The sequence below is a fragment of the Pseudopipra pipra genome, assembly GCF_036250125.1.
Source record: "Pseudopipra pipra isolate bDixPip1 chromosome 30 unlocalized genomic scaffold, bDixPip1.hap1 SUPER_30_unloc_1, whole genome shotgun sequence".
NCBI lineage: Eukaryota > Metazoa > Chordata > Aves > Passeriformes > Pipridae > Pseudopipra > Pseudopipra pipra.
This window is the reverse complement of record NW_026990578.1, coordinates 179,312-195,193: the sequence shown is the minus strand read 5'-3', so window position 1 is coordinate 195,193 and position 15,882 is coordinate 179,312. Positions and strand designations below refer to the sequence as shown.

The following is a 15,882-nucleotide window of genomic DNA, read 5'->3' as shown; positions in this document are numbered from 1 at the left end:
CAGGATCCTCCAGGCCCCTGAGCCCGGCCAGGGGTTCAGAGGGATGAAATCAGGGAGCAGCCTGAGGTGCCTCCTCCTGAAAAGTGCCACCCTCGGGATTGGGGGGTGATTCGAGTTGCCACGAGCTTATCCAAAGGCTTTTCCCACATTTCTCTCCCATTCCTGTCCTGGGCACCTCCCACGTGACCTCACGGATGTGCTTTGCCAGAGGGTTCAGCGGTGGCTGATCCCACACTTATGGAAAAGGGCTCGTTTTCCAAGCTGTGGGATTTTTCAAGTTCTAAACCATGTGTGAGACAAAGAGTCCTTCGAAAGCAAGGGCAGTGTTTGCAGAATTGTTTCTGTCCCGTCTCGTGCGGGGTTTTTTTGCTGGAATGGCTCAAAAAATTCCCAGATCATCCCACAGCCCAAGTCCCGCCGACCTTTCCCGCTGCCTCGGTCGAGGTGAAAGGCTGAGCCGGTGGAAATCACCCTGGAAACGCTGCCTGAAGGGCCTGGTCCACCTCTCCTGGGGGAATTCCAACTTCTCCCCCACGTCTGGGCTCCTCTGCCAAAGGAAAGACCTTTTGGGAAACTGGGAAGTGCAGCAGGTGGGAAGCGAGGCAACGGGGAGCAGGATCCCAAAGGAACCCCAGAGCCCCAAAGCTGATTTCCCCTTTCCTGATGGAATTTGCCCCTCTGACCTCCCACTGTCTCTTCTTGATTTTCGGAAAATCCCATTAAAAAAGTAAAAACTGCAGCTTTTGATACTTCCACGGTGTTTTCCTTCCCCCTCTCTCTCTTTTTGGGAACGTGTCCAATAAAACCGGATTGTAATTTATCTGTTCTTTTTATTTGCCCTTTTATTTACCTTTTTTTATATTCTAAACCAGAACCAGCAGCACGAAAACATCATTCCCAACCTTCAGCAGAGCGAGCTGGAGGGTCACGTCACTTTGAGGGAAAAGCTTTAAATTCGGATAAAATCGTCACAAAAATGTGGAAATTGGTTGTTTGTCCCAAAATAAATTGAGGAATTGTAGGAAACAGGAGAAGGAGGAAAAGGAGGATGAGGACAAGAAAGAGAAGGAGGAGGAGGAGAAGGAGAAGGAGAAGGAGGAAGAGGAGGAGAAGGAGAAGGAGAAGGAGAAGGAGAAGGAGAAGGAGAAGGAGAAGGAGAAGGAGAAGGAGAAGGAGAAGGAGAAGGAGAAGGAGAAGGAGAAGGAGAAGGAGAAGGAGAAGGAGGAGATCTTTCTATGGATTGAGGAGATCCCCTCTCCAGACTAACCAGGCCCAGATCCCACAGTCTCTCCTCTTCAGGAAGATGCTCCAGAACCCTCCTCACCTTTGTGGGCTTCTTCTGAACCCTCTTCAGGCATTCCTCATCCTTCTTGAACTGTGGAGACCAGAGTTGAACACAACCCACCAGGGCCAAGGAAAGGGGCAGGATCCCCTCCCTGACCTGCTGGTCACGTTCTTCCCAAATGGAATCCCACGATCCCACTGCCCTCCTGGGCACACAGCTGGCTCACGGTCAACTTGTCACCCACCAAGCCCCCTTGCCTGCCCAGAGGAGGTTCCAGACAGACCAAAAAATGTCAGGGAAGGCTAAAAATGGACTCTGAGTGCCCTGGATTTCTGTGTGAATTGCCCAGGACGGGCGTGAGGATTTAAGGCAGCTCAGGATGCCCAACCTTGACCAACCTGGAGAGGGTTGGACGTCCCAATTCCAGCCCCTGCTGCGATAAGAAGCCAGCCAGATTCCCCGGTGGAGCTCTCAGGCAGCTGAGCTGCTGCAAACGCTCAGTCCCTCCTCCCTTGGCTCTGCTCCCTCCCCAGCAGCGCCCTCACCCCCCCCCGGTGCCCCCTCCATGGCAAATCCCACCTCTCCACGGGGAACTGTCCCACCCGGGGGGGCCAGCACGTCCCACCCGCAGCCCCGAGCACCTTCCCTTGGTGTGAGGGGCACAAACCAGGCGAGGAGACGCCGCGGGATGAGCGATCCCGCAGGAATTCCCGTGGTTTGGTGCCTGAGTCCCCCCCTGCTTCACTCTCCCGACCCCTCCGTGACATCCCCCCTAATTCCCTTGTCTGCAGCACGAGGCTTTTCCGGGAGAGCCGGGGAGGCGACCACGGCCTTCCTCGCCCAGGGATCCCTCCTCCTGCTTTAATTAAACCCTTCCCAGGCCCTGCTCGGCTTCCCGGGGGTGGCTTTGCCCGGAGAGCTCCGGGCAGCCCCAGGCAGGTCCCTGCCCGGCCCCCACCCAAGGATCCCGGCGGGATGTGCCGATCCACGGGCACAGGGGAGCGAATCCCCGGGGCTCCGCCGCGCTTGGGACCGGATTGATTTAATCTCAGCACCAGTATTTCTATTTTTAATTTATCGAGGGGAAACGGCGGCTCGCCGGTTTCGGGTGGAGTTTTTCCCCCGCGGAGCCGCTTTTCCAGCAGCCGGGGTGTTCCCACATCCCACTGCCGGGGCGAGAGCACCCCCTTGCTACCGGCGCCGTCTCCCTTTTCCAGCGGGATCGGCCCGTCCCGGGCTGGGCTCCGATGGGCGCCGCGGGGCCGGTGAGTCACCGCTGGCAATCGCTCGGGGAGCCGGGATTTGGGAGCGTTCGCCGATCGCGGCGGGGCAAAACCCGACAGAACCCGACCAGACCCGGCCCAGCCCAGCCCCGGCCGCTCAGGCCCTTTCAAGTTCCCAGACTGGAAAAAAAAACACGGCGGGGGTTGGAAACGCATCAACACAAACAAGCTCCGAGACGCAGCCGATCCCCTTGAGCTGCTCCTTTTGGAGCGCTTATTGCTCACGTCGGTGGATTCGGGAGGGTTCTTTTTTTATTGCTCACGTTGCTGAATTCAGGAGATTTTTTTTTTATTGCTCACGTTTGGGAGGGTTTCTTTTTTACTGCTCACGTTGCTGAATTTGGGAGGGTTTCTTTTTTACTGCTCACGTTGCTGAATTTGGGAGGGTTTCTTTTTTATTGCTCACGTCGGTGAATTTTTGAGATTTTTTTTTTTATTGCTCACGTTGCTGAATTTGGGAGGGTTTCTTTTTTACTGCTCACGTTGGTGAATTTGGGAGGGTTTCTTTTTTATTGTTCACGTCGGTGTATTTTGGAGATTTTTTTTTTTATTACTCACGTTGCTGAATTTGAGTGGGTTTCTTTTTTACTGCTCACGTTGCTGAATTTGGGTGGGTTTCTTTTTTATTGCTCATGTTGGTGAATTTGGGAGATTTTTTTTTTTTATTGCTCGCATTGCTGAATTTGGGAGGTTTCTTTTTTATTGCTCACACTGGTGAATTTTGGAGATTTTTTTTTTTTATTGCTCACGTCGGTGAATTGGAGAGATTTTTGTTGCTCGTGTAGATGAATTTGAGGATGAGTTTTTGGTTTAGGGGATTTTTGTTGCTCGTGTAGATGAATTTGAGGATGAGTTTTTGGTTTAGGGGATTTTTGTTGCTCGTGTAGATGAATTTGAGGATGAGTTTTTGGTTTAGGAGATTTTTGTTGCTCGTGTAGATGAATTTGAGGATGAGTTTTTGGTTCAGGAGCTCAGGGTTTCATCTCTCAGCCCGTCGCTGTTTTATCACCCGGCCAAGGTGGGAAGGATCCGGTTCACTGGAATGTTTTGGGAGGTGTTTTGGGTGGCAGCGAGGGGGAATCTTCCTCGTGTCCCACATCCAGCTGTTCATGGATCCAGGAGAAGGACCCCCAGCTCTTACCCCGTCCCAAAGCACGACCCAGACTCACCGGGGGGGTTCAAGCTCCTCCTGAGGGTTCACCCCGGGCCAAGATCAAGAGGCAAAAGCTGTTTTAGAAACATTTTCCAGCACTGACGTGGGAACTGTTGGATAAATACAGAGGGGGGGGCGGAAAAAAGTGATAAAAATCCCACTTCAGAGGGAGCTTTTGAACCCTGGGCCTGACAGGGGGAACCTACAGAGCAACAATCCTTCCAAGTAGCTTTTGACTGGCTGTTTTATGAGTCTCGTGGTGTTGTTTAATCTAATTTGAAGTGATTCTGGAAAAGGGATTTGCCTGCTGCCTTTCAAAGTCGTGTTAACCAATTCCTCGGGTTCCCCTCCAACGAGGGCTGAGGATTTCTTGGGAAGGTCCCAGAAAATAGGGCCAGGAGGCAACTCCCACTCAGCTCATCTCTTCAAACCTGCGACCGTTTAGATCCCCCAAAAAACAGAATCTGATTTTGCCATTTGATTTTCCCAAAAAAAAAAAAAATTCAAACCATCTGCTCTGCTCATCAAAACCACCTTCACACCCAACTTCCCAAGCCAACAAATGGGAGACCCACTCCAACAAATGTCCAGCCCTGGAGCTGGAAACCTTGGAAAAGCCCTGATTTCTGCTGCTTATGAAATGTGTCCAACCCCAAAACCCAACTTGCAAAACCTTCAGTGAACTAATCCCTCGGTTTGCCCTGCAAAGGGGGAGATGATTTCTTGGGAAGATCCCAGAAAATAGTGCCAGGAGGCAACTCCCACTCAGCTCGTCCCCTCCAGCCCGTGATTGCTCGGATCCAAAAAAATAATAAAAAAAATCAAATCTGATTTTGCCATTTGATTTTCCCAAACCGAATCAAACCATCTGCTCTGCTCATCAAAACCACCTTCACACCCAATTCCCCCAGCCAACAACAGGAGACCCACGTCCAGCCCCGGAGCTGGAAAACTTGGAAAAGCCCCGATTTCTGCCGCTTACGAAACGTGTCCAACCCCAAAACCCAACTTGCAAAACCTTCAGTGAACTAATCCCTCGGTTTCCCCTGCAAAGGGGGAGATGATTTCTTGGGAAGATCCCAGAAAATAGTGCCAGGAGGCAACTCCCACTCAGCTCGTCCCCTCCAGCCCGTGATCACTCGGATCCAAAAGAAACCCAAAAAAATCAAATCTGATTTTGCCATTTGATTCCCCCCCCAAAAAAAAAAAATCAAAATATCTGCTCTGATCCTCAAAACCACCTTCACACCCAACTTCCCAAGCCAACAAATGGGAGACCCACGTCCAGCCCTGGAGCTGGAAACCTTGGAAAAGCCCCGATTTCTGCCGCTTACGAAACGTGTCCAACCCCAAAACCCCACTTGCAAAACCTTCGGGGTGAGGGATCTTGCTCAAGCGAGCGAGCCCTTGAGGGAAAGCGGCTCCCAGGGTCCCGGGAATCGTGTCGGATCCTGCCCCCGGTCCCATTCAATTCTAATTCCATGACTCAGAGGCGCTGGGGGGGTGGGGAGCTCCCTCTGCCCGTTACTTCCCTGCCTGCAAACAATGCATTTTTCAGCGCCTCCCGCAGCCGAGGTGTGTTGGACAAGGCAAGTCGCTGCAAGGCACATCAAGTCCCGAATCCCCGTGCCAAGTTTTCCAAGCAGATAAAAGAGGAGGCTCCCGAGCTCTCCCATCACAGGGGTTTCTGCCTCCCTCGCCCTCTGCTCTTTTCCTGCCGCGCAGCTTCGGTTCTCCGGCCCTTTTTCTTCCCTACTCTTTGCGTCTGCAGCCACCATGAGCCGGATCTCTTTCCGATCATCCACCGGAGGGGGCATGAGGGGCTTCAGCTCGGGCTCTGCCATCGTGGGAGGCGGTGGCGGGGGCACCAGGAGCAGCTTCAGCTCCGTCTCCGTCTCCAGAGTCGGGGGAGGAAGAGCCGGAGGCGGAGGGGGCTTCGGAGCCGGCGGCGGCTTCGGCAGCAGGAGCCTCTACAACTTGGGTGGAAGCAAAAGGATCTCCATCGGGGGTCTCCGGAGCGGAGCCGGGGGCGGATTCGGCTTCGGCGGCGGCGCCGGCTTCGGGCTGGGCTACGGTGGCGGTGGAGCCGCTTTTGGCTTAGGAGGAGCCGGTGCCGGTGGCGGGTACGGGCTGGGAAGCGGATTCGGGCTGGGAGGTCCCGGGTTCGGCGGCCGAGGCGGCCCCGGGTTCCCCGTGTGCCCCCCCGGCGGCATCCACGAGGTGACGGTGAACCAGAGCCTGCTGGCCCCCCTGAAGCTCGACATCGACCCCGAGATCCAGAAGGTGCGGACGCAGGAGCGGGAGCAGATCAAGACCCTCAACAACAAGTTCGCTTCCTTCATCGACAAGGTGAGAGCTCGCTGCTGCCCGGCGGGCCGGGCCGGTTTTCGGCTGCCTCGGGAAAAAAACTTCAGGAAGAGACTTCCCTTGGATCCGGGGACCTGCCTGGACGGATCCCGGCCGGCAAACGGCGGGGCTTGGCTGGAAACTAAAGACCCGTTTGATGTTTCCTCTCGGCGAGGATGAGCTTCTCAGCACCTTCCTTTCATTGGCACAGTAATTCCCCCTTCTCCCCATAAAACACGTCCCTGGGGGTTGGATGGATCTTCTCCTGGTTGTAAAATTCCAGCAATGGAATGACACCAACTCTACGGTGGGATAACACCAGTAAGGTGGGCTGAGCATCCGCTGAGGGGAGAAACACCTAAAATCACAAATACGGGTGTTTGGCCTGATCTAAACTCCGCAAAAGTTCCCTCTAAACATCTCCAGGGGCTTCTGGTACTTCTGAGAACCCGAAATAAGGATGTTCCCAATAATTTTGGCCAGATTGTCCCCGTGTCCCTTGACCTTCCAAGGCCACCAGAGGTGTTGAGGATCCCACCTTTTCCCGGCGGTCGAGGTTGGGGGGGGTGTTTTGGTGCCTTGGGTTTCAACAAGAAATCCCAGTGATAGTTGTTTTGTTTTTTGTCCCTCGCCAGGTTCGCTTTTTGGAGCAGCAGAACAAGGTGCTGGAGACCAAGTGGAGCCTCCTCCAGGAGCAGGGGCACACGGTCACCAGGAAGTCCCTGGAGCCCCTGTTCGAAGCCTACATCGGCAACCTGCGGAGGCAGCTCGACAGCCTGGTGGGCGAGCGGGGCCGCCTGGACTCCGAGCTCAGGAACATGCAGGACATGGTGGAGGACTTCAAGAACAAGTAAGGGATCGTGTGGGGCAGCAGGAACAACGCCGGGCGGGCGGTTCCCTCCCTCCTGCCCGTTTCACACCTCGGCTTCGCGCCGGGTTTTCCTCTTCCCTGGGCTCAGGTTTAATAAATCCAACCCCTGGTTAGGGAGATTTATTGAGTGCAAGGTCAGTGCTCAGCACAGAATTCGTGGGAAACTGGGTCTGACCCCTGGAGTGTCCCAAAATAACACTCCTGGGCACAGAGAAATGAGTAAATCAGGGGGATGATGGGCAGGCAGGGAGGGAGTGGAACGTGGTCACGAAATTCCAGCTCCCAAAGGCCCCAAGTTCTCACTTTGTGAAGGAAATTCCGTCTTTTCCAGAGAGCCCAGCGAGCTGGGAGTGCTCAGCCTCGCTCAGCTCCCACCACCTGAGAGGTGTTCAGCTCTTGGACTGAAAAATATCCCTGGGGAGGAAATTCAGCCCCTCCTGGGACACAGTGGCCAGAGGGGGGGATGAACCAGTTTCAGAACACACCAGTTGGCACCTGAAAGGGATTTTGGGTGGGTTTTTAGGCAGGGCCGTTGGGCTTTGGGTGGGTTTTTAGGCAGGGCTGTTGGTTTGGGGTGGGTTTTTAGGCAGGGCCGTCAGGTTTTGGGTGGGTTTTTAGGCAGGGCCGTTGGTTTTGGGTGGGTTTTCAGGCAGGGCCGTTGGGGTTTGGGTGGGTTTTTAGGCAGGACTGTTGGGTTTTGGATGGGTTTTTAGGCAGGGCTGTTGAGTTTTGGGTGGGTTTTCAGGCAGGGCCGTTGGTTTTGGGTGGGTTTTTAGGCAGGGCTGTTGGGTTTTGGGTGGGTTTTTAGGCAGGGCTGTTGAGTTTTGGGTGGGTTTTCAGGCAGGGCCGTTGGTTTTGGGTGGGTTTTTAGGCAGGGCTGTCAGGTTTTGGGTGGGTTTTTAGGCAGGGCTGTTGGGTTTTGGGTGGGTTTTTAGGCAGGGCCGTTGGGCTTTGGGTGGGTTTTTAGGCAGGGCTGTTGGTTTTGGGTGGGGTTTTAGGCAGGGCTGTTGGTTTTGGGTCGGTTTTTAGGCAGGGCTGTTGGTTTTGGGTGGGTTTTCAGGCAGGGCCATTGTTTTTGGGTAGGTTTTTATGCAGGGCTGTTGGGTTTTGGATGGGTTTTTAGGCAGGACTGTTGGGTTTTGGGTAGGTTTTTAGGCAGGGTCGTTGGGTTTTGGGTGGGTTTTTAGGCAGGGCTGTTGGTTTTGGGTGGGTTTTTAGGCAGGGCTGTTGAGTTTTGGGTGGGTTTTTAGGCAGGGCTGTTGGTTTTTGGGTGGGTTTTTAGGCAGGGCTGTTGGTTTTTAGTTGGCTGCAGCCTGGTGAGAACAATCTCTCCCTTATTGAACCTGTCTGAGAGTCGCCCCAGAGGGCTGAAATTTGTTAATATTGGGTAATTAAGGCTGGGAAGAGGCAGATTTTTGGGAGGAGGGACGGGGAGACAGCGCTTTCATCTGACAGGAGGGACTGACGCAGCTCCTGCTGCGGGTTTGGGGGCATTTCAGGCCTTGAAACGTGTTTTAGGCTTTCAGAAACACTGATCAGACCCCAGAAATTATTAATTCCGTAGGCTGGATTTCAGAGGTGCCACCTGGGAAAAAGAGAAGAGGGAACAGATTGGATTTCTGGTCTAGGTTGGTTCCCAAGTTTCAGAGGTGCCACCTGGGAAAAAGAGAAGAGGGAACAGATTGGATTTCAGGTCTAGGAACAGATTGGATTTCAGGTCTAGGTTGATTCCCAAGTTTCAGAGTTGCCACCTGGGAAGGAGAACACACTTTATTTCAAGTCTGGAGTTACTCAAGCCAAGAGTTCCCCTCCCACCGGCTCCTTCCCGTGCCTGCTCCAAGCTCCCGCCGCAGGGAACCCTCACCAAGATTGGTCTGGGGACTGGCACAAACCTGCCCCTGAAACCCAGGCCTTTGCCTGGAGAGCCCTCGTGTCCCGTCTGCTCTCCAGCCCGGCCCTGCCCTGGTTATCTGATGAGAGGACGTTGCTCAGAGCCACAAAAAGCTCCCCAGAACCCCGGGATGATCCTGCTCTTGCCCAACCCGCCGTTTCATGTTTAATTAAACGCTGCGGCGGCTGATTCAGAGCCCTCGGCGTCATTACAATATCAAACAGCACATGGCTCCCTCATTATGCCTTCGCAGCTTTGTTGAAAGCCCTTTTTTTGCATAACTTCGCTCGGGGCAGAGGTCACCCGGGAGAGCAGCTCCCGTTCCTGCCCGACCGGGCTCCGCGGGCACATCCGCGGGTGAGCTCGGCTTCATGGGCGGCCACCGAAAGGGGCTCATTCGAGCCGGGCCTACTCACGGGCTGGAGGTTCAAAGGCAGCAATATTCGCCCTGAGTCGGCTCGGGATGAGCGGGTGGGAGGGTGGGAGCCGGGTGGGAGGGTGGAACCCGGCCGGGAGCCACAACTGAGGCTCTGGGAGCGGGGCGGGTCCGGCTCCCGGCTCCCATCACAAGCCTCCCCCTCCCTCTCATCCTGGCAGATATGAAGATGAGATCAACCGGCGCACGGGGGCCGAGAACGAGTTCGTGGTGCTCAAGAAGGTGAGGGAGCCAGGAATTGTGGGAATCAAAAGGGAATTGTGGGAATCAAAAGGGAATTGTGGGAATCAAAAGAGAATTGTGGGAATCAAAAGGGAATTGACTCACTCAGCGAAGCTGGTGGGGGTTGAGGTCCTCCAGCCAACCCTTCTCCCCTGTGTCTGTCCCTCCAGCCCTTGTCCCCAGTCCCTCTCCAGCTCTCCTGGAGCCCCTTCAGGCTCTGGAAGGGGCTCCAAGGTCTCCCTGGAGCCTTCCCTTCTCCAAGGGAACACACACTCATCCCATCCCATCCCATCCCATCCCATCCCATCCCACCCCCACTGGCTTGGAGAAGGCTCCAGGGAGACCTTGGAGCCCCTTCCAGGGCCTGAAGGGGCTCCAGGAGAGCTGAGAGAGACTGGGGACAAGGGCTGGAGGGACAGACACAGGGAATGGCTTCCCACTGCCAGAGGGCAGGGAGAGATGGGATTTGGGGAAGGAATTCCCTATGAGGGTGGGGAGGCCCTGGGATGGATTTCCCAGAGAAGCTGTGGCTGCCCCTGGATCCCTGGGAGTGTCCAAGACCAGGTTGGATCCCCCTGGGATGGTGGGATAGGGGTTGTAACGAGATGCTCTTTACGGTGTCTTCCAACCCGAACCATCCCACGATTCCACGGTTCCATGAGTAACAGACCTGGAAGCAGGGTCCCTGCTGTCCTCACTCCCCTCTGGCTCCTGGTTTTCACCAGAAATCCCTGGGTTTCCTTCCCTTAGGACGTGGACGGCGCCTACATGAACAAGGTGGAGCTGCAGGGCAAGGCAGACTCGCTGGCAGAGGAGATCAACTTCCTGCGGGCTCTCTACGAGGCGGTGAGCGCCCAAAATTCCCTTGGGAAGTGTCCTCATGGCTCCTCCCCTATGGATCATTCTGTCTCAGAGCTCTGGGACCCAACCTTTCCCTGGAGAGCATCCTCACAGCTCCTTCCCAATGGATTCCCCTCATCCCAGAGCTCTGGGACCCAAAATTCCCTTGAGAATGTCCTCATGGCTCCTTCCTTATGGATCATCCCATTCCAGGGCTCTGGGACCCAAAATTCCCCTGGGCAGTGTCCTCACAGCTCCTTCCCTATGGATCCCACTCATCCCAGGGCTCTGGGACCCAAAATTCCCTTGAGAATGTCCTCATGGCTCCTTCCTTATGGATCATCCCATTCCAGGGCTCTGGGACCCAAAATTCCCCTGGGCAGTGTCCTCACAGCTCCTTCCCTATGGATCCCACTCATCCCAGGGCTCTGGGACTCAAAATTCCTTTGGAGAGCAGCCTCACAGCTCTTTCCCTATGGATCATCCCATCCCAGAACTCTGGGACCCAAAATTCCCCTGGAGAGCATCCTCATGGCTCCTTCCCTATGGACCATCCCAGAGCTCTGGGACCAAAAATTCCCCTGGGGAGCATCCTCATGGCTCCTTCCCTATGGATCCCCCATCCCAGAGCTCTGAGACCCAAAATTCCCCTGGGGAGCATCCTCACAGCTCCTTCCCTATGGATCATCCCATCCCAGGGCTCTGGGATCCAACCTTTCCCTGGAGAGCATACTCACAGCTCCTTCCCTACTGATCTCCCTGTCCCAGAGCTCTGGGAGCTGTGCCTGGGGCTGCCCAGCACCAAGAGAGGGTGGTCCCAGCCTTTTTGGAAGTGACAGAGCAGGAATAAGGTGGAAAATGCCGACGGAGCAGCGGAAACGCAAGGGAAGAGCTCGGGGCGAGTTCCCAAAGCACTTCCACCCCCGGCCATTGACGCCGTGTCTCTCCCCGCGGGCAGGAGCTGTCCCAGATGCAGCAGCAGGTGTCGGACACCTCGGTGGTGCTTTCCATGGACAACAACCGGAGCCTGGACCTCAACAGCATCATCGCCGAGGTGAAGGCGCAGTACGAGGACATCGCCAACCGCAGCCGCGCCGAGGCCGAGGCCTGGTACCAGAACAAGGTGGGTCCCGGGAGCACAGGCTGATTCCTGGGAGCACGGCCTGATTCCTGGGAGCACAGTCTGATTCCTGGGAGCACGGCCTGATTCCTGGGAGCACGGCCTGATTCCTGGGAGCACGGCCTGATTCCTGGGAGCACAGTCTGATTCCTGGCTGGGAGCACGGCCTGATTCCTGGGAGCACAGCCTGATTCCTGGGAGCACGGCCTGATTCCTGGGAGCACAGGTTGATTCCTGGGAGCACGGCCTGATTCCCGGGATCCAGGGGGTGTCAGGGATGAGATGGGTCAGTGCCCTGACCTCGAGCTCACTGGTGGCTCTGGCTGGACACCCTTTCCCTCCCGGGCTGTTGTGTGGGCTCTGCAATCACGCTGAGCATCGACAACCGGCGGCAAACGCTGCCCTTCCACGGGCAGCTTTCCCGAGGGAATGTTGTCCCGCAGCCCTTTCCCCACATCCAGACCTGCTCCCGGTGCCCCGCAGCCCCCTCTGCTCCCCTGAGCCCCCCCCGGGGTGTAACCAGTGGTCTCCTTGCCCGTCCCAGTACGAGGAGCTGCAGGTCTCGGCCGGGCGCCACGGGGACGACCTGAGGAACACCAAGATCGAGATCTCGGAGATCAACAGGATGGTGCAGAGGCTGCGCAACGAGATCGACAGCGTCAAGAAGCAGGTGGGACGGGGGGGTCCTGCAGGGGGGTCCCTCAGGGTGCAGGGTGGGTGGGAGCTGGTGGAGGTTGAGCACAGTGGGAAGAGCCAGATCCCACCAGGAGCTGGACCAGGCTCCCCAGGGCAGTGATCCCAAGCCTGGTAGAGCTCCAGGAGTGCTTGGACAACGCTCTCAGGCGCGGGGTGTGGCTTTTGGGGTGTCCCGTGTGGGGCTAAGAGTTGGACTCGACGGTCCTTGTGATCCCCCTGTGGTTCTCTGGGCTCTCAGTGCCACCCTGGTGTCTGCACCCCCCAGCAACACTCGGGAGAGCTGTTTGGGGCATCCCAAGCCAACCAGGCCCCTGCTCTCCCCCCTCCCAGTGTGCCAACCTCCAGGCCGCCATCGCCGAGGCCGAGGAGCGCGGGGAGCTGGCCCTCAAGGACGCCAAGGCCAAGCTGGCCGAGTTGGAGGACGCCCTGCAGAAGGCCAAGCAGGACCTGGCCCGGCAGCTCCGGGAGTACCAGGAGCTCATGAACGTCAAGCTGGCCCTGGACATCGAGATCGCGACCTACAGGAAGCTGCTGGAGGGGGAGGAGAGCAGGTGGGGACACGGGGACCTGTCGTGTGCTGCTGCTCCTCAGGGCAGGGACCCTCTCCCTGCGCTCAGAGAGCTCCTCCCGAGGGGCCGGAGCTCCGGGGCAGAGAGGGACGGTGAAATCATGTAGGAAAAGCTTCGTTCCCCCACCTCCCGGCACTGCTCAAAATGCGCGTTGTCACCTCCCGGCGCTGCTCAAAACGAGCGTTGTCACCTCCCGGCGCTGCCCAAAACAAACGTTGTCACCTCCCGCCCGCGACCCGGCCCTGCCCCAGCCCAGAGACCCCCCGGGAGCCTCGCTGGGTGCTCCCGGGGACAGTTGTCGGCGTCATTCCTCACTTTCCCCTTTCCCACAGGCTGGCTGGAGAAGGAGTGGGAGCCGTCAGCGTCTGTAAGTACCTCCCCACCTCCCCCCTCCCTCTCTCCCGACAGACCCCCCAGTTCGGGGTTTTGGGGGGCAGCGGGACCCTCACGCGGCCGTTCCCGGTGTGTCCCCCCCAGCCGTGGTCAGCAGCTCCAGCGGGATGGGATACGGCGGCGGGAGCTGCCTGGGGATGGGCGGAGGGCTCGGGATGGGCGGCGGCGGCGGCGGCGGCTTCTCCGTGAGCGGCGGCGGCTTCGGGGGCGGCAGCGGCGGCGGCTTCGGGGGGCTCAGCTACGGCGGGGGCAGCACCTTCAGCTCCGGCAGCAGCCGAGGCGTGAGCTCCAGCACGGGCGGCAGCGTCAGGATCGTCTCCAAGACCACCACCAGCAAAAAGACCATCAGATAAGGGCGGAGAGCCCCCCGGGGGCGGCGGGAGCGGGTCCCGCCCGCCCCTGCCCTGCGCGTCCAGGGTGTAAATAGCTGCGCTAGACCCTCTGCTTCCTCCGTCCTTCACCTCCGGGCCCGCGGGGGGGGCTCCAGGACCCCCCTCCGGCACCCGGAGCGCCTTTGGCCGAAGCACCGGTTGTGGCGGGTCCCCGGCGGGGCTTTGCGGACCCCCGGCAGCGCCTCCGTCCTCGGTCTCCCTTTGGATTCGCGCTCCAAAGGGAAGGGGAAGCGCATCCCTGATCGGGGACGAGGTTTCTTTCGTCCTAAGCCGCGTCCGACCACTTTGTGGAGCCACAGCCCCGGGTCCTCTCCTCCGGGAGGCTCCCAAAGCCTCTGCCTGCGACTCCGGTTACAACCCCCAAAGGTTTTTGTCTGCAACAAGATTTTCCCCCCAGCCCCTCTGTTCTCTCAGGCCCCCGCGGGAAAGGCTTTGCTTGGTGTGTGTTTGGTTTCCAACTCCCCGTCCCCGGGGCTGCAGCCCCTTCACCTCCAGGCCCAACACACGGGAAGGTCCAATAAAGAGCATTTGTCATTTTTAAAGCCTGCTGGGCTTTGGCTTTTCTTCTCTGCCGGCCCAGGGTGCCTGTGCCCCATCCCGGGGTGCCTGTGCCCCGTCCCGGGGTGCCTGTGCCCCGTCCCGGGGTGCCTGTGCCCCATCCTGGGGTGCCTGTGCCCCATCCCGGGGTGCCTGTGCCCCATCCTGGGGTGCCTGTGCCCCATCCCGGGGTGCCTGTGCCCTGTCCTGGGGTGCCTGTGCCCCATCCTGGGGTGCCTGTGCCCCGTCCCTGCTGCGGGGGGGACACGCTGGGGACAGATCCTGGGACAGGATTGGCTCCCTGAGGAAACAAAACACAGCTTTAGGAGCTGGGCTCTGGGAGAAGTCAGGGAAAGTGGGAAGGAGGGTGGGATGAGCTGGTGGAAGGGGGAAAGGAGGGTGGGATGAGCAACCAGATCCAGTGGAAGATGGAAAGGAGGGTGGGATGAGCAACTGGGCTTGTGGAGGGTGGGAAGGAGGGTGGGATGAGTTATCTGGGCCTGTGGAAGGGGGAAAGGAGAGTGGGATGAGCAACCAGATCCAGTGGAAGATGGAAAGGAGGGTGGGATGAACAGCCTGGAATGGTGGAGGGTGGGAAGGAGGGTGGGATGAGCAGCCTGGAGTGGTGGAAGGGGGAAAGAAGGGTGGGATGAGCAACCAGATCCAGTGGAAGATGGAAAGGAGAGTAGGATGAGCAGCCTGGAGTGGTGGAAGGGGGAAAGGAGGGTGGGATGAGCAATCAGACCCAGTGGAAGAAGGAAAGGAGGGTGGGATGAGCAGCCTGGGCTGGTGGAAGGTGGGAAGGAGGGTGGGATGAGCAGCCTGGAGTGGTGGAAGGTGCCCTTCTCATGGCAAGGGGGTGGAACTGGGTGGCCTTCAAGGTCCCTTCCAGGCCAAACCATTCCATGGCTCCATGGATGGAGGACTGAGGCACAGGGGAGGAAAAGCTGCCTCGGGACTGAGCCAAAAGCCGGATGAATCCCCCCATGGGGGTGACCTGCACAGCTGCCCTCTCTGCCTGTCCCTGCCGGAGGGAGGGAGCGTGGGGAGGTGGGAAAAGGAGGATTCCCGAAGGCTCAGCTGGGATTCATGAGCTGGCTCGTGCAGGGGAAGCTGTTAGTTGGTACAAGGGGTAGTTAATCTCTCCTGGGAGGAGCCCAGCCCTGGAATCAGCGGCACGGGGAGGGATTGGAGGGATCGGTGTCACAGCAGGGAGGGGACGGAGCACAGGGACCAGGAACAGCCCCTGGAGGGGTGGGCACGGGGCAAAGAGCCCCAGACCTGCACACCCAGTGCTGGCACAGGGAGCTTTCCCCAAATATCCCGTGAAATATCCTGGCTGTGCCTCCGGAAGGGCAGTTTTGGGGCCTCGGCTTCATTTGGAATGGACCCAAAGTCTTCGAGGTGCCCCCGGCACCCGGACCCCCAATTCCCACCTGCCCCCCCGGGGGGGGGTTCCATGAGCCCCTGGATGGAGGGTTTCAGCTCCTGAACTGATTCCAGGCTCCCTCCTGGGGCTCTGGGAGTGTCCCTGGATCTCACTCCCTGCCAGGGCCGGGGGGGATCCCTGGGGCAGCAGGGAGGGGGCAGAGGTGGGAACCCGACCCCAAGGGCGGGAGCAGGAGGTGGGAATTCCTAAAGGCAGGAATAAAAGGTGGGAACTCTAAAGGCAGGAATAAAAGGTGGGAACTCCAAAGACAGGAATAAAAGGTGGGAACTCCAAAGACAGGAATAAAAGGTGGGAACTCCAAAGACAGGAATAAAAGGTGGGAACTCCAAAGGCAGCAATAAAAGGTGGGAACTCCAAAGACAGGAATAAAAGGTGGGAACTCCAAAGACAGGAATAAA

At 57.7% G+C, this 15,882-nt stretch overlaps 1 protein-coding gene across 1 annotated transcript; it reads left to right on the top strand.

Moving 5' to 3' along the window:
- Positions 1–5,385: 5,385 nt before the first annotated feature.
- LOC135407928 (keratin, type II cytoskeletal 6A-like) lies at positions 5,386–14,039 on the top strand. The gene is made up of 9 exons (XM_064643349.1): positions 5,386–6,070; positions 6,703–6,917; positions 9,427–9,487; positions 10,238–10,333; positions 11,286–11,450; positions 11,992–12,117; positions 12,474–12,694; positions 13,045–13,079; positions 13,190–14,039. Exons 1-9 carry the CDS (start codon positions 5,498–5,500, stop codon positions 13,456–13,458), a joined length of 1,761 nt encoding a protein of 586 aa, XP_064499419.1. The 5' UTR covers positions 5,386–5,497; the 3' UTR covers positions 13,459–14,039.
- Positions 14,040–15,882: the final 1,843 nt, after the last annotated feature.